This window comes from Theropithecus gelada, chromosome 5 (assembly GCF_003255815.1).
Source record: "Theropithecus gelada isolate Dixy chromosome 5, Tgel_1.0, whole genome shotgun sequence".
Classification (NCBI taxonomy): Eukaryota; Metazoa; Chordata; class Mammalia; order Primates; family Cercopithecidae; genus Theropithecus; species Theropithecus gelada.
This window is the reverse complement of record NC_037672.1, coordinates 61,404,459-61,427,617: the sequence shown is the minus strand read 5'-3', so window position 1 is coordinate 61,427,617 and position 23,159 is coordinate 61,404,459. Positions and strand designations below refer to the sequence as shown.

General features: G+C 33.1%; 1 protein-coding gene across 1 annotated transcript in view; it reads left to right on the top strand.

The window, feature by feature from the left end:
• Window positions 1–23,159, top strand: part of CFAP299 (cilia and flagella associated protein 299) — a 637,558-nt gene that overhangs the window by 222,678 nt on the left and 391,721 nt on the right. Inside the window, exon 3 of the mRNA XM_025385785.1 lies at window positions 17,582–17,672. Within this exon, the coding sequence (XP_025241570.1) occupies window positions 17,582–17,672 (91 nt within the window). The remainder of the gene's footprint in view (window positions 1–17,581; window positions 17,673–23,159) is intronic.

Sequence of the window (23,159 nt, the reverse complement as noted above, 5' to 3'; positions counted from 1 at the left end):
AAACCATGAAATGACCTACACACAAAGCAATATGCTCAAGCAGTATTTTTCATAGCAAATAAGAAAAAACATCCCAAATGACTATCAGCAGCTAAGTGACTAACCTATGGTATATTCCTACGATCAAGTACTATGTAACTAAAAATGGAGTGAAAATGTGTGTTACTGCTATGGCATAATCCCCTGAATATAATGTTAAGTGAAAAAGCAAGGTCAAGGCAAACATGTATAGAATGTTTGCTTTTATTAAAAACAATATGAACAGTTGAAAAGCAATATGACTAATTCTTTTTATTTAAATGATGATCTATGTAGAAGGAAGGGAATAAAAGGGTAGAAAGGACTGTGGGAGATGCAAGCTAAACTTCTGTAAATCTTAAGTTGTAGATTTCTTTGTAGAATTCTGTGAATATTTTATATAATTGAAAAGAATAATTTAAAATATCTTAAACATTGAAAAATAAATGAACCTAAATGTGTATCTAGCTGGTATCATACCTATTTAAAAATGACCTTTTGCAACTGAAGTTACTTTAAAACATAGTAATTTTACCATACATCCATAATGAGATAAAGCCTAAGGAAAAAATAAAGATCCGCAAAAAGCCTTAAACTGTTTTGAATAAGCATGTTATTGATAATAATATTGGCAATTTTTATTTTGAAACTATATTTGTGATAAAGCAAATGAATTATGTTGGGGTTTTTGAACCTTGGGATTTTTGATTTGAATGAAAGGAGACTGTGGTAGAGATGTGAGTGTATCCCATACAGGGAGTGTAACTGACTCAGGGTCTCATCACTTTTTGAAATCCATGATGCATTTGCACCCTCATGACATCTACTATGTGCTGCTTTCCCCCAGTGACTAAGTGTGGCCAGGGTATTAAGGTGAACCCATTTCAGGGAGCCATAACCCTTTATTGGCTGACTTTGGCTCAAGAACTCCTGTATGGCTTTGTTGAACCTTCTATAGAAGTCTGGGATGCTTCCATCCAACTCTGTCACTTTCTCATTCTTTCTCTCTATCACTTGGAGTCAAACTTATGTCCCAGTACTTCAACTTTTATCAAAGGAGTGATATAGGGCATATACAGAGGGTATCATGCAACAAGCATTTCTAATAGTATTTTTTAAAGTATCTTTCTTCCCAAACTCCCCTATCCAAATGCCTCTTTTTTCCTTACAATCCATACCCTATTTGTACACTGCTCTGCTCTGAACACTAAAGAGCCTGCAATTCCTGAAGAATGACAGTCTCTACCACTGTGTACAGTTACTGAGAAATGCAGTATGGGCTTTGCTTTGACTGCTTTCCTCTGGTAAAGCATTGCCCCTATTTTACCAAAGTTTCCAGGTATTTATTTAGAATCTTTCAAAAATTAGAAAAACACAGAGACTAGACATATATAGCATAAGGACCTTCAGCTTTCTAAAGCCTCACTTGCTCATGACCTGCCTCAGCATTCTGCAGAGTAATGACTGCTTCCTACAGATGGAGAGGGACCTGGAGGCAGGTGTACCAAACAAGAGGTTATTTCCTTGCTTTCACTTTTTAAATTGGCTTTCCCTGTGTAAATATAACCAGAAGGTCAGGAAGTACATTCCAAATCAGGATAAAAGATGCAGCTGCCTCCCAGGAGAGAATGAAAGTAAAGTTTTAATGTGTTTTCAGAGTAAAATCAAACACATTCAGACACAAAGAACATCTATTTCCTCTCTAAGCACCTTTATCCCCTGAAAGTGTGAGATTATCTTGACCTACCATATTTAAGAATTAACTAGAGAAACTTGCCAGATGTACAAAAATGAGGAGTACAGAGACAATTTCTTACACAGAAGCCAACCCATTTTGTCTCCTTAAAAAAAAAAAAAAAAAAAGCAAACGTTTTCATTGAAGAAAGTAAAGTCTGACTGATGTAAGACTCTGAAGATCTAAAGACTCCTACTTGGATCTTCCTCAAAATAGAAAATGAGTCTAGTGTGCTGTCTAGTGTGCATGTTAACATTTCTTGACTTTCTTCTGTGTGCCTCTAACAATCGAAATCCTGCCCAGAGATGCTGATAGCTTTACTGTACTCTTAATAAATTAAAAACTCTTTCACGTAAAAAAAGATGGGGAAAGTGATGTCATTTTCCTGCTTAGTGGAAATTTGACCCTCATTTCTTCTCACCAATGAAAATTAATTTCATTTCTCAAGTAATTTTCTCCTTTTCTGAAAGTTATTAAAATATAAATTGATGACCTCTTGGAATTTCCATGGAAATCACTGTATTGTAAAAATTCTTAAACCAAAAAGCTCTCCAAATGTAATCCTGACTGACCTGGGTCCTAAAGAATATTGTTTCAGTTAAATTAAAAGTGAAAAGGCAATTAAGAATAGTTTACGAAAAAAGGGGAGGAGACTAAAAAAGCACATATCAGATTTAGCTCTACTGTTCTTTCCCTTCGTCTTTAAAAAATAATCTCTCAGAGATTAAAGATGGGTTGTCCATTGAATTGATGCTCAAAGGAAAGGACCTGAAATTGTTCACTGGTTGCCATTTTCCTTCTATGCAATTTTAACTTAAAAATGCTATTCTAATGTATTTATATATATATCAGTACATATGATTTTGTTGTTTAAATATAAACGAAAAGTTGTTTAAAGTCTAGGAAACCAAAACATAATTAGAATGATGCTTGAAATTTTCATTTATTTTTGCAACTGTGAAATGTAAGCAATATGTATTATTTTAAAAGTTTATATTATATCCTAATACAACGTATATTTTAGTCAATTAAAATGTAATATGCATTATTATTCAATCAATGAAAGCCTCTCTTTTAAATAATAATTATTTTTATTTTTATTATAGACTCATTTTCTGCTAATTCAACAAATAACTTCAACAATTTTGAGGAAAAGATGACTGGTGTAAAATTTTTAAAAAATAATAATAAAAGTTTGTTTCTAAAATGTTAGAAAAAAATGAGTTACAAAAACTTTAAGGAAAAAATGAGTGTGTGTTCTGATCAATTAATATTACACAAACATACTGAAACTATTTTATATATGTGTATACTTCTAATTGGTCTACATTTTTTATAATCCAATCACATGGAAGCTTCTACATACAAATTTAAACTTAGAATTGAATAAGTTATTATTAGAATTTAATGGTTTAGAAAATAGCAAAATTATGTATCATGTTTCCTTTGCTATTCTCTGAAATATGTGAATACTAGAGTAGTATAAAATTAACCCTAGAAAAATCACAATCAAAGTTTTGTAAATTTAATCAATTTTCTCTTTACTTTCCAGAAAACTAAAAGAAAAACGATGACAATATCAAAAATAAAAGTTGTTGAAAGAGAGATGATAGTCAAGGCTTCTAAGCCTATGTTGTGGTGATCACATTACTTTTCTCTTAAAAGTAGTGAATATAGTAGATTGCATTAATTTATGTTATATATTATAGTAACAATTAAAATAAAATTTATTGAGTCTTTACTGCGGACTCAGTTGAAATATAAGGTACTCAGTTTTCCTGGCTTCCTGCATGGAGAGGAGAAAGAAGAAAGGATGGTATGAAGGAAATGATTTATGGAGCACATGATTTTTGGGCCTCGTATAGAGGTTTTTAGAGAAGAGGGGGAAGAAGGACCTTCTAGACTGAAGGTTGAGGGCTATGAAAGGCACAGGGAACTGTGCAATGGCTGTATTGTACCATGCAGTTAGGTTGATGGCAAATCAAAAGATAAGGTTCTGGCCCCAGAGGGTAATATCTGTGTACTGTATCCTCAGTAAGTAAATTGTAAGGCAGGAGGAGATAGAGACTGGACCACAATTTTATTGGTGGCAGTGTTCTCTACAGATGACCGCACTGCCTCTCAGGTAGCCAGCCATCCAAGCCTCTGTTAGCAACACTCCCTCTTTGTCTCCTCAGGTTTTAAGGTAAGAGGATCTTCCTACGCTGTCACTGTGGCTAATTTTTGTGTGTTTCCATCACCCCTTGTGAACATTCTGAATCCTGTTGATATCTCTACTATACTCTCTTCCCTTAAGCCCTTTCAGTGTTTCATTTTTTCTGCTGGGACTCTGACTGATAAAGTGAGTATTGGATGTAGACACTGAGGAATAAAATCTCAGACGATTCCATATAGTTTTAGTTTGGCTTGGGTGTTCAGGCAAATGGTGTATAATTGATCATTTATATTGGAAGGGTGTATTAATATATTTCTTTAGAAATATTCTATAATGTAAAGTTGTTTAAAAATATTCTAGTTAATTTTAACTAGCTTTTTTTCTTTTACTGTTATAACATAAGACAAAAGAAGAAAAAGTTTTGGGAAATTTTAGCTTAGTGTCAGATTTGGTTTGTAATTCATAACAAAGATAAAGTGACTAATGAGGAAATTAAAATCTACATGTCAAATTAAAGAGAACTGATGGGTGGGAATTAAAATTAGTAGGGAATAATAATGAGAGAGTTTAGCAAAATTGCATGATGCAAAGTAATATACAAATTTTATTTTATATACAATCAACAAGCAGAAAGTGAAAGAAAAAGCTTTCCACATTAACATTAATATCCTGTTGTTAGACATAAATCTAACAAAAGATGTACAAGACTTATTAAGAACAAATGCAATAAAACTTTATAAAGCTTTAAAAATCATAAATAAGTAGTGAGACACACACACTATTCTTAGCTTCATGATTGGAAGCTACAGTATCATAAAGATGTTCATTCTTTACAAATTGGAAATTCAAATAAAAATTCTAAGAGCTTTTTAAAAGTGGAAGTTGACAAATATATTTTTAAAATTTGATAGTGATACAAAGAAAGTCAAAGACATTTTGATGAAGAAAGGATAAGATTTCTTTTTTGGACATCAAAATTTGTCATAAATGCTCAGTCTTTGCTAGTGTGATATTGGCATGAAGAAAGATACATCAAAACTGGAATAAAATAGAGAAGTTAGAAACAGATCTATCTATATATAAATATTTGATACATGACAAAAGAGGCATTGAAGGTTCTTTTCATTAAAGTTTTAAACATTGCATAGGCAATGTAGTGATTACTTAAGGGTAGAGAAAGATTTATTTAAAGTGGAAAAAAGTCTATAACAATGAATAATTTTGATATATTGGTATATATTCGAATTAGATCAATTACAGAAACTCCAATGAGAGCAAAAATACAGGCTATATATAGAATAATATATTTACACAGAACATATAATAAAAATCTAAAATCTAGAATATTTGAACACTTCTACAAAACAATACAGTGTAAATAACTCAATAATAAAGTGGAAAAAAAACTGGAATGAGCATTTTGCATGAGAGGAAATTACTATGACAAAACATCAATAAAAATAGGAAAATGCAAATTAAAAGCACTCTGAGATTGCTTAACCTTACACTGGATTGCTTATATTAAAAAGTTCTAAATTACTACATGTTGGGAATGATGTGAAGCAAAACAAACTCACACACTCTCATAGTGAAGTGTAAATTCGATCAAGAATTTTGGAAACAAGTGGCTTTATTTTGTAAATTGGAAATTACAAACGTCCTATTACACAGCTCTTCTATTGCTAGCCATAGATATTTGAGAAATATATGCTCAGAAATGTACACAAGTACAGGAAATTCTAGCAGCATATTTATAATAGACCCAAAGGAGAAACAACTCTGAGGTCTATACTAAGAGAAAGGACAAACAAATGGTTGTATATTCATACACAAGAATACAATGAAAATGAGGTACAGCTGCACGCATCAACATATGTGGAACATAGTAAAGAAATGTGGAAAATGCTAAAGAAACAATATATTACAAATATGTACTTTGTGGTTTCATTTATAGAAAGTTCAAAAACAAGTAAAATTACACCATATTGTTTAGGGGTACATACTTAAGTGAAACAAAGAGGTGATGATTCTAAAATTTGGAGACTGAGATAGAGGAAATGTGAGAGTAAATATCATAAAAGTGAGAAAGTAGTTAGCCATGGTGTAGGAGGTGGGAAGATGGAGTCGTGAGCAGAACAGAGTGATCGGGGCTTCTATCTAAAGTGTTGTGGTCATTGTTCTTATTTCAGAATAATCTTATGAGTATATTATTTTAATATAAATTCATATTTAAGATAAGGAAGTTTTTCCATGCTTTTTGCAGCAAGTTCCCATCGTGCTTTTCATTTGGGCCTTTGTGGTTATCTGGCTTGAAATTGTTTCCACTTTGCTAAAGAAAACCGGAGAGAAAAAAATAACTGACTTTGGTAACGAAATTCTGCATATTTCAGGAGGTGAAAATGCTCTAATTTAGCTCACATGATGAAAAAAACTTGAATTAGTTTCAAGTTGTACGAAAGAAGTGGTAAGAAAGTATATGTAGAAAAAAAATATATTATAGACAATTATTACATCTTGTTCCAAAATGAGAAACAGCATGTTATGGACTAAACTGTATCCCTCCTCAAAATTCATATGTTGAAATCTTAACCCCAACTATCATGGTATTTTGGAGACTGAGACTTTGGGAGGTCACTAGGTTTAGATGACATCAGGAGGGTGGGGCCCTCATGATGGGGTTAGTGCTGTTATTAGAAGAAACACCAGAGTTTGTTCTTGCTTCCTCTGCCATGTTTGATATGGTAGGATAGCAATCTGAAAGCCAGAAAGAGGGCCTGTACCAGAACACAACCATGCTGGCACCCTGATCCCTCACTTCCAGCCTCCAAAACTGTGATAAAATAAATTTCTGTTGTTTACACCACTCAGTGTATGCCATTTTGCTACGGCAGCCCAAACTGCCTAATACAGAGCAAATACACAATGATACATTGAGAGAAGGAATGTAAAGATTCAATAGCATTACAGATGCATATGAAACATTTTTAATGTTCTTTTATTCTTTTTTCTTTTTAATTTTTGTGGGTCTATAGGGTAGGTATATATATCTATGGGAGTACATGAGATATTTTGATGCATGCAGAGTAAATGGGGCATCAACATTATCACCTCAAGCATTTATCCTTTATTTGTGTAATGAACATTACAGTTAAACTAGTTTGGTTCTTTTAAATGTACAATAAAGTACTGTTGACTGTAGTCACCCTGTTGTGCTATCAAATACTACATCTTATTCATTCTGGTTTTTTGAACCTGTTAACCATTCCCATTTCCCCAGCCCAGCTATCCTTCCCAGCCTCTGGTAACCATCATTCTACTATCATCATGAATTCAATTGTTTTAATTTCTACCATCCACAAATAAGTGAGAACAAGCAAAGTTTGTCATTCTGTGCCTGGCTTATTTTGCTTAACAAAATTACCTCCAGTTTCATATATGTTATTGCACATGACTGGATCCCAGTCTTTTTTTTTTTTTTTTTTTTTTTTGCGACGAGTCTCACCCTGTCTCCCAGGCTGGAATGTAATGGCGCTATCTCAACTCACTGCAACCTCCGCCTCCCAGGTTCAAGCAGTTCTCTGCCTCAGCCTCCTGAGTCGCTGGGATTACAGGCATGCATCACCATGCCTGGCTAATTTTTGGTATGTTTAGCGGAGATGGAGTTTCACCATGTTGGCCAGGCTGGTCTCAAACTCCTGACCTTGTTATCTGCCCACCTGGGTCTCCCAAAGTGCTGGAATTACAGGCTTGAGCCACCATGCCTGGCCCAATCTCAGTTTTTTTATTCTATATGTGTATGTACTACATTTTCTTTATTTATTCATCTGTTGAAGGACACTTAAGTTGCTTACAAATCTTGGCTATTGTGAAAAATGCTGCAGTAAACATGGGCGTGCAGACATGATATACTGATATACTTTATTTGGGGTATAGGCATAGCAGTGGGATTGCTGGTTCACATGATACCTCTATTTTTAGTTTTCTGAGGAACCTACAAACTGTTCTCCATAGTGGCTGTACTAATTTACAGTGCTATCAACAGTGTATCAGGGTTCTCTTTTCTCCACATCGTCACCAGTATTTGTTATTGCCTATCTTTTGGATAAAAGCCATTTTAACTGGAATGAGATGATATCTCATTGTAGTTTTGATTTGCATTTTTCTAGTGATTAATGATGTTGAGTACCTTTGGTATGCCTATTTGTCATTTGTCTTTTCAAATCTTTGGCCCAGTTTTTGATTGGATTATTAGATTTCAGCCTATGCAACTGTTTGAACTCTTTGTATATTCTGGTTATTAATCCCTTGTCAGAAAGGTAGTTTTCTCCCATTCTGTGGGTTCTCTTTACTCTGTTGATTGATTCCTTTGCTGTGCAGAAGCTTTTTGACTTGATGTGATTCCATATTTCCCCTTTTGCTTTGGTTGCCTGTGCTTGTGGGATATTGTTCAAGAAATCTTTGCCCAGATTAATGTCCCAGAGATTTTCTCCAATGTTTTCTTGTAGTAGTTTCACAGTTTGAGGCCTTAGATTTAAGTCTTGAATTCACTTTGCTTTGATTTTTGTATATGGTGAGAGATAGGGGCCTAGTTTCATTCTTCTGCATATGGATATTCAGTTTTTCTGGCTCCATTTATTGAAAACTCATTTCCCTAATATATATTCTTTACACCTTTATAAAAAATGAGTGTACTGGTGGTATATGAATTTGTTTCTCAGTTCTCTGTTTTGTTCCTTTATGTATCTGTTTTTATCCCAGTACCATGCTGTTTCAGTCACTGCAGCTCCATAGTATAATTTGAAGTCAGATAATGTGATTCATCTAGTTGTGTTCTTTTTACTTAGGATAACTGTGGTTATTCTGGGTCTTTTGTGGTTCCACATAAGTTTTAGGATTGTTTTTTCTATTTCTGTGAAAAATGTCATTGGTATTTTTATAGAGATTGCATTGAATCTACAGATTTCTTGGGGTAATGTGGACATTTTAACAATGTTTCTTCCAATCCATGTACCTGGTATATTGTCCCATTTTTTGGTGTCCCCTTCCATTTCTTTTATCAATATTTTATAGTTTTTATTGTAGATATCCTTCACTTATTTGGTTAATTCCTAAGTATTTAATTTTATTTGTAGCTATTGTAAATGGGATTAATTTTTTATTTCTTTTTCAGATTATTCACTTTTGATATATGGAAATGCTACTGATTTATCTATATTAATTTTGTATCCTGCAACTTTACTCAATTTGTTTATCAGTTCTAATTGTTTTTCAGTGGAGTCTTTAGGTCTTTCCAAATGTAAGATCACCTCATCTGCAAACAAGGATAATTTGACTTCTTCCTTTGCACCTTTCTAATTGGATGACCCTTATTTCTTTTTCTTTTCTGATTGCTCTAGCTAGGACTTCCAGTGCTATGTTGAATACAGTGAAGAAAGTGGGCATCCTTGTCTTATTGCAAATCTTAGAGGAAAGACCTTCAATATTTCCCCATTAAGTATGATACTAGCTGTGGGTCTGTCATATTTGGCTTTTATTGTTTGGGGGTCATGTTTCTTCTTTCCACAGTTTTTGAGGGTTTTTATCATGAAAGGATGTTAAAATTTATTAAATAATTTCTCAGCATCAATTGCAATGATCATATAGTTTTGGTCCTTTGTTATGTTGATATGATGTGTCACATTGATTGATTTTCATATGCTAAATGCTCCTTGACTCCCTGGGATAAGTTTCACTTGGTCATGATATATAATCTTTTAATATGTTTTTATTTTGCTGGGGATTTTTGCATCAATGTTCATCAGGGATATTGGCCTGTAGTTTTCTCTTTTTGATGTATCTTTGTGCAGTTTTGGTATCAAAGTAATACTGGCCTTGTAGAATGAGTTTGGAATTACTCTATCCTTTTCTGTTTTTCAGAATAGTTTGAGTAGGATTAGTATTAGTTGTTCTTTAAATGTGTGATAAAACTTAGCAGTGAAGCCATTGGGTCCCAGACTTTCATTTGTTGGAAGACTTTTAATTTCAGCTTTAATTTTATTACTAATTATTGGTCTGTTTATGTTTTGGTTTTCTTCATGGTTCAATTTTGGTAGATTATACATATCTATACATTTATTCATTTCTTGTGGGTTTTCCAATTTATTGGCATAGTTGTTCACAGTAGCCTCTAATAATCCTTTGAATTTCTGCAGTATCAGTTATAATGTCTCCTTTTTCACATTTACTAAATGTTTTTTTGTTTGTTTTTTGAGAACATATCTCACTCTGTCTCTCAGGCTGGGATGCAGTGGCACAATAACACCTCACTGCAACTTCAACTTCTCAGGCTCGTGTGATCTTCCCACCTCATCCTCCCAGGTAGCTGGGACTACAGGCAGGAGCCACCATGCCCAGCTAATGTCCTCTTTTTCACTCTGATTTTATTTATTTGGGTCTTCTCTCTTTTTTTTTTTTTTCTTAGTCTGGATAGAGGTTTGCCAATTTTATCTTTTCAAAAAGCAAATCTTCCCTTTTGTTGAACATTTGTATTGTTTTCTTCATTTCAATTTCATTTATTTCTGATCCTTATTATTTCTTATACCGATTTTAGGTTTGTTTTGTTCTTGCTTTTATAGTTTTTAAAGATGCATCATTAGGTTGTTTATTTTAAATTTTTCTGTTCTTTTGATGTAGGTGCTTATAGCTAGAAACCTTTTCAGTACTGCTTTTGCTGAATCTCATAGGCTTTGGTATGTTGTGTTTCCCTTGTCATTTGTTTGAAGCTATTTTTAAATCTCTTTCTTTTCTTCGTTGACTCACTGGTCATTCAAGAATTATAAATACTTTTATCTGTGAAAAGGTAGAATTATTTTCTCCTTATTTATGTAAAGGACAAAACAGAAAAATGTCATGGTTTCTGGGAAATGTACAAAAATATCATCTCTGATAGAGCAATAGGTGCCCCATATCAAAACACAGTAAAAACATCTCTTCCATATTTAACTCTCAAATGAGCTTATATATTATGGTAAATAAAATTATATTTTCTCATCAAGTTTGCAAATAATTTTCCATTTTGGCCTCTAAAAATTAGAATTTAAATTATTTGGGATCATACAAATATAAATATATACAAATAGTTCTGTCAGTAAATTTATCCATGGGAAATATAACTGTTTCTGTAAACTATGTTTTCATAGATATGTTTGTTTGTTTTTTAAGAATATAACATTATAGATTTTGTATAATACACTTTTACTCAACTACTGTTTTTCACTTTGCTCTTCATTAATTTTTTCCAAACTAAGTATACAACACATTGTACGGAACTAAGGCACAGAGAGGTTGCATTATATATTCAAACAAGTGTGAAGGAGTTGAATGTAAATTATCTAAATGTGAAATATAGGCTAGATTGGAGTTCTCTGGCTTAAAATATTAAATCTACCTTTGAACAGAACAGTTGATGAGAACTTCAGTCTAGACTGGAGTGATGATAACAGCTGATTAGCTTTCCTTGGAGACTGCAAGACCAGCCTACTCTGATTACTCCCAGGGGAAGCCCCAGATAAAGTCTGCATACCTCACTCCTCCTACTCTCCTATACTCCTACTAATTTATGTTCCTTCTCCCCGGTGAATTCTCATTGGTTTCACAATGTAAAAATATTATGATGTAGTGTTTATGATATGCTGCTTTGATATATTGTGAGGTTTCATTATAGTGAAATAAAACCTGCGAATTAGTGAATCTAGAATAAAACTGAATACCAGCTGATTATAGTGAAGTTATAAATATAATTCCCATTAGATTTTATTTAAAAATAATTAAAATTGTTTGCAAAATGTCTAGCATAGGGACTAGTACAAAGGCAGTGCCCAATAGCTAAAAAGTATTGCTGTTAGAATAGATTTAATCTCAGATTTGAATTAGGAATTTTTAAGAAATTGCTTATTAGAAAACATCTTTTTTTTTTTTTTTTTTTTTTTTTTTTTTTGAGATGCAGTCTTGCTCTGTTGCCAGGCTGGAGTGCAGTGGCATGATCTTGGTTCACTGCAACCTCTGCCTCCCAGGTTCAAGTGATTCTCCTGCCTCAGCCTCCAGAGTAGCTGGAACCTAAGGTGTGCGCCACCATGCCCAGCTAATTTTTGTATTTTTAGTAGAGCAGGATTTCAGCATGTTGGCCAGGATGGTCTCCATCTCTTGACCTTGTGATCCGCATGCCTCAGCCTCCCAAAATGCTGGGATTACAGGCATGAGCCACCATGCCTGGCCTAGAAAACATCTTAATGATTAATCAAACTTTGTTTGTTAGAACACTTCCAGTTATACATTAAAAATCTGAAAAATAATTGATATCACAAATATGTAGTGAAAGAACTTATTTAAAAAATAAACTCTTAAAAAGTAACTCTTGAAAATAAGTTTCTACTTTAACGGTTTTCCAATTTTTTCCTTTTGTTATTCATTCATTTTGAGTGTTAAGTTAATAATGTCAATTTATGTGATAATGATATATAAACAACACACTTAAATCATAAAACCAGTAACCTAATTGTTGAAGATTAATAATATGTTTATAGTCATTCAAGTAGGATTATATAAATAGCTTTAGCTATTGATTAAACATGGTTGGTAAAATTTAACTCACCCATGTAACTTTTACCACATTTTGAAAGTGCAGTGGAGTATGAACAATAAAGATGGAGTATTTGCCTTTGTAGAACTTATAACGCTAAGATTTTGAAACAGACCTACTTCACTTCTTGAGGAAGTTACTGCTTTTGTAATATTTATATAAGCAAGGTTTCTCAGGTCACTGGCTGTTAAATAAACCTAGTTTAACCATGTTAAAGATTTAAGAATTCCTTACCTCACACTCTGCATTAACTTTCATTCTTTTCCAATATTTCCTCTTGCTAAGAAGTTTCAGGTTCTCAGCTGTAGCATAATATAAGAATGATTATTATATAACCTTTTTTTCTCTGCTTCAGATAGCTTTGGAGCCAAAGATCCTTGTCTCCTCTGTTCCAAATTTATATAATACTTCTATCTTCCTCATTGAGTTTATAAGAAATGATGTAAGTCTATGTATGTGAGACTTGCATAATAATAAAAGAAGAACAGTATGAACTTAGGATATTGTCAGAATAATAGTCATTTGCTTGGATTAATTATATATTAATGATGATTGGTGGTTAATGATACAATATGATTGCTTTAGACCACAAGTTTTACCTCTGCTATTGAGCCTAGATATTATTTAGCACATCATGAAATCCAGGTTCAGAAAAATGTGGTTGTTTGGACTAATCAGTTGATAAGTGAGTAGGAATTAAAGGTTGATATTCCATCTTATATTTTAGTTTAATTTTTATTATCTTGTGCTATTATTTGATAGACTTAACCTATGACTGTCTTAGAAAAATCATTTTAGTTATGTAAGTAATACAGTCTCCTGGGAAATTCTTAGAATATTTCACCTAAGGTTAAATTCCAATTTGATCACCAAGCCAATCACACAAGAGCATCTTTTTTCAGAAAGTGAACAAATTTCAAACAGTAAAGTATCTTTTTGGATTAGGTGGGTAAAAAAGTGACAGAAAACCCCAGAATAACAGTGGCTGAAACCAAATATAAATTCTTTTCAGTCTCATATTCACACACTCCAGCTGGTGTTCCTCAAGGCTATGTGGGTATTCTAAAATATCAGGGACCCTGCCCCTCTTTGTTTCTCCCTAATAGTGGCCTCCAACTTATGGCCAAGATGGCAGTTGGAGTTTCAGTCATTATATTGCATTCTAGCTACAAGAAAAAAAGTACCCCTCCCTACTTTAAGTATACTCTTAGAAGTCACAAATCATTTTCACTTGACTCTTAATGTGCAAAAGTTAGTGACATGAACATAATTAGCTGCAAAGAGACTAAGAAATGTGGTCTTTATTCCAGGCTGCTACATGCCCAAGTGAAAACTGGGGCTTTCATTGTTATGGAAGAAGGGGGAACAGTGTCTGCCATAGTAAGTGTCCAGGGACAGTAAGAATTCTATTGCCTATTACTTTATTTTCTTGTCCAGCCCAGATATCTGCTGAAAACCTCGGCCATTATCAAGAGAGTCACGCTTAGCAAAATATTAGGAGTCCCATCCTTACTAGTGAATGATGCCTAAAAATCTATTCTTCTGGCATTTTATATCTGATATATCAGGGATAATTTTGATTTTCCTTGGAACTTTCACAAACATCCACTTCAAGGAACAGTTATAACAATAGCAATAAAACAGCAAGTTGCAAAATAAGTAATAAAATGAACAACTGACCACATGATACTATATATATTTTTCTGCATATACAAATATATAGATATATTATAGACATATATCTATATATAATTTAAAAAACCTTGAAGGCTACAGGCAAAACTGATAGTGATCATTACCTTTTGTGCTGTGGGATCAGGGTTGATGATCAAATTGGACTTTATCTGTAAAGTTCTAAAAATTTGCAGCAAAATAAGGTATGCTTGGGAAGGTAGCAGGAGTAGAAAGTAGACATATTTTGTGGAAACTCTTAGGAATTCTGTAGTACCCTAACTGTATAGCCATTGTATCAATTACAGGTTTTTATTGTGAGCAATAGAAACCAATTCTAATGAACAAAATCAAAAAGGGAATTGGAAGAGCACTGATTATCATAGATTCAAAGACAAAGTTGAAGAAGACTATGTAGTAGGAAGTAAGGGTAGCCACTATAAATCCAGCTCTCTTTCATTCTTGTGTCTCTGTTAAAGATTTACATCCTCATGAGGTGAAATGACATTGGCAAACCTTGAGGTGTATTCATTAGCTGAGGTTTGGGAGGTTAGAGTTGTAAGTAAGTGGATACCTTGATTCTAAGAAGACCAAGAGCGTAGAAAAGACTGTTGCCCAAGTAAAAGTTAGGCTTGTGTTGACAGTAAAAAGGGAGAAACAATATTAGGAGGCAAAAGCAATAGATGTCTACAACTATCACAGAAGACGAAATCTATTAATTTTTCCTTGCTTTAGCTGTAATTTTTAGGATGCTCTGTGGGTATGTAGGGGAAGGTTCGGTTTTGAAGCTAGAATTAGTGATTTTAATTCTCAAAAGAGCGTTTACTCGGTTACAGTACAGTGAACCAAGTTAACAAATCTTCTGTACTATCAAGATTTGCTCAGGAATTGTTTTCTTTACTGCTCTTATTTTCTGAGCAATTTAATCTCAACCTTTGTTGGTTATGCTATAGGAAGCCATGAGTGTCTGAGCTACTGTTCACAAATATTTACTACAAATCCCTGGAAAGGATTGTATTTTCTCACACCATTGATTTCAAGGTTGGGCATAGCACTTGCTTTGGCCAAGAAAATATGAGTAGAAGTTATATATGTTACTTTTAAGCAGAAGCTTTAAGAGACATTGTGTGGCTCTGTTCTCTCCTCTGCACAATAACCGAAGATGGTTCAGATAGAAGATGTTTCATCAGTGTCTCAGTCCCCCAAGATGAAGAGCGACAGTAGACCTGCTATTTATGCATATTATTATTGAGAAGTAATCTCTTGCAACTGTAAACCACTGAGATTTGGGCTATTGGTTACTATAGTATAACCTAACCACTGTTGATTTATGTACTTGTAAAATGAATTCTCTGTTCAAATTTCACAGAGAATTTCCAACAAACTGTGGTTTTGAAAACAGACCATCAGCAGGAAATTAGGTAGACGCTGAATAAGTGAATATTAGTAGTAGTAGAAATAGCAGTAGTAGTAGAATAGCAGTAGAAAACATGTAGATTTTTCTAAACAAGCAACTGATAAAATTACTTTTCTGTTTGAGACATTTAATATCAAAGTAATACATAGTATATATCGTAACATGGAACACTCACTTTTGGACAGAACAGTGCATTAAAGAAATTCTCAAATATCTGATTATCTCCTTTCGTGCTAATTAGTAATTATTTTCCATGTAAATTTAGGTTTTTTATTATTAAGTGATATATATTTTATATCTATATTATATATGTAATATAGATATTTTATATATATATATGACAAGCTGAGGAACATAAAGCTAGAAAAGCAAAAGCAGATAAGTAATGATCAATTTAAGGAGCTACATTTCTAGATCAATAACATAAACAGTAGGTTGCAATGATTTAACCTAGTAGTAATTGCTCCTTAACTCTTCGCAAAAAACAATCACTAGGTGTATTTTCTCTCTTACATATTTCCCAAATCTATCCTTTCCTTCTATCCTTACCATCACTTCTTTAAATCAGATATTCATCATCTCTTTCTAAAGGTTTGTGATAGTCCCTTAACTAATCCCTGCAGTGTTGCTCTCCTCCATGTTACCTTTTTCAAAGTTGCTGAATACTGTTTCTAAAACACAGATTTGATTATCTGATTTCCTTGCATTAGACCATTTTGGTTCAACACTTTCTGGTACAATGACAAAGTCTAACCTCCTTAAGTAGCACACAAGCCTTCCCTGAAAGCAATTGTGAGAATGAGTTGTAAGACCAGACTCTACTATCTGGACTTACTAAATATTTGTAACTATATGTTTATTAAAATGTTAACTTCTATTAATATTAACTGGTTTCTCCCTCACTTCCTGTGTTTACTCTGTTTTGCCATTACCCGATTGCCTTGCAATTTTACATTTGTATTTCTTTATTCCTTTGTAGTTACTGATAACGCTCTCCTTCCACCCCACAAACTGGTTAGTATATACTACGTCAAGTTTTAACGTTAAGTTCAAGAGTAATTGGTTTTAATTTTGAGATTAAATGACTTTTCATTGAGTAAGACACTTGTTTTATGAACTCCTCTGATACTTGGTCTATATCTCTATTATTCCAGTTATCACATGGTATGACATTATGTTTATGTATCTGTTTACCTCTATGAGACTATAGGCAACTTGAGAGCAGGAACTATGTCTTGTGCATGATTGTGCCCTGATACAGTTCCTGGTACATAGCAGACACATGATGAAAAAGTTTGTGGAATATGTAGGAAATTGCTGTATAAAGAAAAGATGATTATTTCACAAATACTTGAACTCACTATTATGTGGTTCAGTTTTGTTTGATTGAGATCTTTGTGATACATTTCTTTTAAAATATATTTCCAGAGAATGTTATTTTTTGAATTCTTGATGCTTCCCTTCATCTAACAAAGATAAGTCAACCTAGTTTCCTTTCCTCCCTTGATTGTTTCTACTCATAGAGCTAAAATTAATGCTCTACTCCAGTAACTATATTAGCATAGGTGTCTAGTATTTTCATTTCCCCAAATTAATAAACTGTACTAAAATTATAGGCAATTTAAAATTTGTATGGGAAGTGAGCAATACAAGCATGTTGACTTTTCATGATATATTAAAAAAAGAACAAAATGGGCATGTAAATGAAATAATATCTGCCGTGAATCTTGATATGGATATATTATTTAAAGGCTTGATTTCAACTATTTATAAATAAAGACTCTATTACTGTATAAAATTAAATTGATGAATCTAGCAGATCTTATTTATTTATATGGTTTTATTTATATGGTTTTCATGTTGCAAGGAAGTTGTCACTTGGAATAAAGAAGCATTATTGTTGGCTCCAGAGTGTTGGAAACATATTTGTTATCTAATATATTACAACTGAAGATCTGCTTTTTACAGGACACTAACAAGTGCTGGTAAAGACCTACAAGATAATTTTCTGATGGCCCTGGCAATGAGAGAAGAAGACAATCGCAATGGAAAACTGAGTGTAAGTACATTTCACCTAATATCTTAAAATGTATACCCTAAAGGCACAATTAACGTTAAAAATATAACATTAAATATCTTTCTTAAAGTAATTTGTAAGATGTAAAATATGGTTCCTCTTTATTAATTATATATTATAGGAATAAATGTAAAAAGTCAAAAATTCTCATTTACATCTCTAGAAGTAGCCAAATGGTTAAAAAGAAAAAGGATTCTAAACATTTATTGCAAAGAAAATGCCTTTGCATGGCAGAATGGTTCTTTAACCTAGGTAAAGCCTCCAGCTTCTTTTAAACTTAACCTTTTTACACTCTCTCAAGTTGCATCACCAACTGACCCCAAGTTTTGTCCCCTGATTTTACGTGACTCCTAGAATATAGTACCATAGTCTGCCTTCTAGTCCTACCTTGGAAGATGTGATAGAAATCATATAATAGAAGAATATGTGTTATCATTATTATTTTGAATGATCCAAGGAGAATATACTTTTACTTTATTAAAATGTGTGCTATATCAAATATGTAGAGTATGCAAATATTATTTGGAATAAAGATTTACTTTCATGCTTTGTTAATATGATATTTGTGATAACAGTCTGTGTAAGTCTTAACATATTCCAAATAAAATTTAATAGAAAAGGCAAATATTCATGCTAAAAGTGTAGTAAGTGACTGACTTACAGAAAAATAATCAGAAATACTGTGATAAAAAATATTTAGAGCAACAGAACAATATGTATATAAGGACATCTATTCTACCAATACTTTCTCAAAAAAAAGTTGGAGTTTTTCTCACTATCAGATCCACTGAAAATATCACATGCAGGCAAAACCCTCAATGTACTTCAGAGAGAGAAAAAATCATACCATGTTTAGTTAATAGAATAGAATTAGCCCCGACTTAAAATAAGGGAACATTTCTTGTAGCAAGTAGGCTGACAGAGGTTTTAAAAGGGTGGGGATGGAAACATGGGCAGAGACTAGACTTTGGACAGCCTTAGTAATCACAACAGAAAAGTCTGGAATTTATCTGACTGTTAGTACAGCAGTTAGAGAGGTTTGAGGAAAGGCAGGAGAAAGTGGTGTCAAAGAACCTGTTAAGGACGTCCAAGAAGGAACAAATGATTATCAGTGGTCAAACAAGATAAGGACTGAAAAACCATCCATTGTGTTTGCCTGTAGATTATTATTATTTTTTTAATTTGTCAAGAACAAATTCCACCCACAGTAAAGGTAGAAAACAAATTCCATAAGGTTGAAAAAAATGGTCCACGATTAAATAGTAGGACCAGCAAGCACAGACAGCTGTAGAGACCCAGAGTCTGTGATTTGAACCACAACAATATGCTTCTTTTCAAACACATCTTCTTTATCTTGTTCTTCCATTGTTATCTCCTTTGATGACGAATTACAGCACAAACCACCAACTTACTCAGATCAGAAGCATGTCAGTTACAGACTCTTTCTCTCACCCATGTTGAATAAACTACCTACCACGTTCTCTTAAGTATAAGTCAAATCAATTTACTTTAATCATCCTAAGTATCGTTTACCTTGATTCAAGCCATTATTATATCTTAAAGAAATTAAAACAGACTTCTAAATGATATACCTATATATGTTCTTGCTCAACTTCCATTCATTTTCCAGTCACCCAAAACATATTTCTTGTGCATTTGCACAAGGTTGGAATGGTTCTAGGCATTGGGAGCCTGAGGTGCTGCAGAGTTCATGACCTTAGCGGGTTTATATTTTACAGAGTGGAGATAGAAAGTAAGACAAGATAAAAGTGGAATAATTAAATTCAGCTCTAGATGAATACTATAGAAAATATAATATTAATATTTAATACGCTCTTCCATCATCTGTTTAGACAAAACATTGAAATTTATGTGCAATTTATGTACAAAAATATTTTAAAAATATTTTTATTTGTTGTACAGTGCTTCAAATGACAGGGACAATGAATGTTTTTCCCTAGTAATGTAGCTCTTTAGCTTTATTTTAAATATGAGCCGTTCATGTATGAAAATGTTTCTACCTCACGCCTCATGTATTTTAGGTTTAAAAATTCTTAAAAGACTAAAATGAATAATTTTATTATTTATTTCTCAATTGTATGCAGATCTATTGTTTCCCGAGCAAGTGTAGCTTTCTGATTGCTCATGCTATGAAGTTTTTAACACTACTACCACAGTGAAGCATTTATAAAGTGTATGCTTATGATAAGTGCTTGGCACAGCACATTGTACTGGTCTGTTTTAGAATAGCCAACAACTCACATTAGAGACAAATGACAGTAATTCAAACAGATGTAAAAAATTCAGAGACCTGAACTCATCAAATAAATATACGAGCTATTACAAATGCATTTTCTCAGAAATATCAGTGGAAAATTTATAGAAATTAAATATTTAAATGAGGCTGAAACTAGGACATAATTTAATCTCCAGATATGTTGCAATAGGAATGGTTGAGTTACACAGGATGCTTTAATGAAGATGTACATCTTGAGAGCATTTCATGTATATGTTAGAGACTAAGTAACATCTTAGAGGTCAAGATGTGGTGATTGAAGAAAAAACTAGTTAGAAATTGGAGAGGTAAAATGGATTATTTTGAGACAATAATTTCCAATTTCTTTCAAGACTACTATGAAGTATTTGCATAGCAGATCAATTTGTTTTATTTCCTTTCTTGGTGTCTATGATGTAGTTATCTTACAGTTTTTCTACTTTCTTCTGACTTTTTAACTTAATCTCTTTCTTGGGCTGATCATCTTATATCTCCAGTTGACCTGTATCGCTTCTACTATACACATTTTCCCTTAGTGAACCATCAAAACCCATGAGTTCACTGACTGTGTTTCTTGCTACAAAAAAACAGAAACCTAGATCATTTTTGTCTATCTATTAATTATGTTTTTTTCAGTTAGTCATTAAACAAATAGTGATAAATGGCTCTATATGAGGCATCGTACTAACTACTTGGGATACAATGGGTGGCAAGTGCTTATGGAGCTTACAGTTGTTTGGGGCAGAAAATGAATAATCAAATAATCGTTATTTGTATAGAAATAAAAGCAAAACTGCAATGTGACAGGTGCTATGGAGGAAAAACACAAAAAGCTCTGATCATGTGTAAGTGGACAGAGGATGATATAATCAGATTTTCAGACAGAAAACATCAGTGTGCCTTTAGTATAGGGAATAAATTTCAGAAAGGATAAAGCAGGTGCCAGCAGATGCATTGCAAAATCAGATGAAAAGAAGAGAAATGATTTGAGAGCTATTTAGAAGTCAAACGTGGCAGGATGCTGTGTTAAGATATAGTTAAGGAAGGGGTAGAAAGAAAGGGGGTGGTCTTTGGAGATAGATAGATGGTGCTGCCACTCTGAGATGTAGTGCACTAAAAGATCAGAAATGGGGGACAGAGATCATGTGGTTGATTTTGAACATACTGAATTTGAGTTGTTTTTGACAAAAGAATATGTGCAGATATTAAGAAGCTGGAGAAAAAGATCTGAATTCTACTCCAAAGTTTACCTCCATATTGCTATCCCTCAAATGCTCAACATTTACTCTATTAGAAAGTTATTTGTTTTTCCTTTTCCACTTATCAGATCTCACATCCATTTGGTCACGAACCCTGGTCAATTTTACTTGGTAAATAATTCTCAAATCAATGTGGGAGAGAAGGCAATGAAGCCAAAGAGATTGGTAACAGACAGGTCTAAGGGCTCTGTTACTGTGCTCAGTAGCAAGGACAGTGTTACTGAGATGAAGGTGATGAATGTCCTTAAAAGAATGTATACAAATGGTTAATGTGATCAGACATGCAATTTAAGAGTACACCGGCAGCAGTATACGGGGATAAGTGTGTCTCCATAGAGATGGGGAATGAGATATAAGACAGGGAGGTCAACTGAGAGGCCATTGTAACAGTTCAGGCAATACATAATAGAAGGCTGAGATAAATAAATGACAAAATGAATGGGAAGAGAAAGATAGATTGAGTGATTACTTAGGAGATAAAATCTGCAAACCATGTGCTTGTTTTTATGTAAGAAATGGTGATTTGTGAGATTCAGTGGAGAGTGAGCAGCTGATAATAATTTTAATAATGGAAAGAAGTATAATCCTGGCTTTAGAGGATTTAGTATAGTTCAGTGATTATAAAACAGAATTTTGAGGTAGACAGTAACTAGACTGAAGTTCCAGACTCACTGCCTACCAAGTATTATGGATTGCAAAGGACATTACTGTATTTTCTAAGCCACAATTTCCTTCTCTGTAATGTGGGAATTAAAAGAGTACCTTCATCTTAATATTGATTATTGAAAATATAGATTAAACATTTGTCACACTGTATGATACAACTATTTAATATATAATAAATTTTATAATAAAGGAGTGTTATAACTGCTAAAGCTATAATTGTGAATAAAATAGATGTAGAAAATATGCAATACTTTTGCTCATAGTCTTTAAGGAAAACATTGATTAGATTTGAATTTCTCTTTAGAAAAGATAGTTGAAACAGTTCTTTGAGACAATCAGTTGCTTATAGATTTTATTAGAGATGCAAAGATTGCTGGTCATCATAAGATATTATAGCCATCAGAATATTTTTTAAAGAAACACTATAGATTTTTTTAGTGTTGTAGGAACCCCTCTGCATTTTAACTTATACTCTGTCCAAACCACTTTACCATTTGTCAAAAACAAAGATGTTTGGGAGATGGGTCCTCCCTATAGTGCTTCTAATGTAATAGGATTATGTAACTCTTTCTAGTGAACAAGCATCCTCCCTATAGTGCTTCTAATGTAATAGGATTATGTAACTCTTTCTAGTGAACAAGCATCCTCCCTATAGTGCTTCTAATGTAATAGGATTATGTAACTCTTTCTAGTGAACAAGCAGCTAGGGGAGGAGATAATTATTTTTCAGATAGTAGCAAACTAAGAATCCCTGATTTGTTGAGTGAAAAAAGTAAAAATAAAACATTTCCTTTCTAATTAAAGACTCATGAAGATAATAATGAGAGGTCACATGTCACATGCTGTTCTGGGTGGGAAAAGTGAGACCCATTGACACTTATTTTCCCACTGAATGTTGACTGTGTAAACAGTCAAATGGGTGACTAGTTTTGGCTTTGAAATATGCATTATTGAAGCTAGTAAAAAAACATTCCCTACAGCTTTTCCTTTAGAGTCATTCAAAGAAACCACTGTACCTGGGTCAGGAAAACTTATGAATTAGGTGGTTCCTAATATACCTATTTCCTGTGTTGAAATCTCTATGAAACATAAGATTGTGTTGTATATGACCAATAACATTGTGCTGACATGATCTTTTCCCTCCTTGCTATTTTCCAACTTTTATAAAATGTTCCCTTTCAAGAAAATGAAGGTATTATACAGATGTTTATTTATTTTTTAATATAATTCATGCTTGTCTACTAATAAACCCTTATGGAAATTATATGA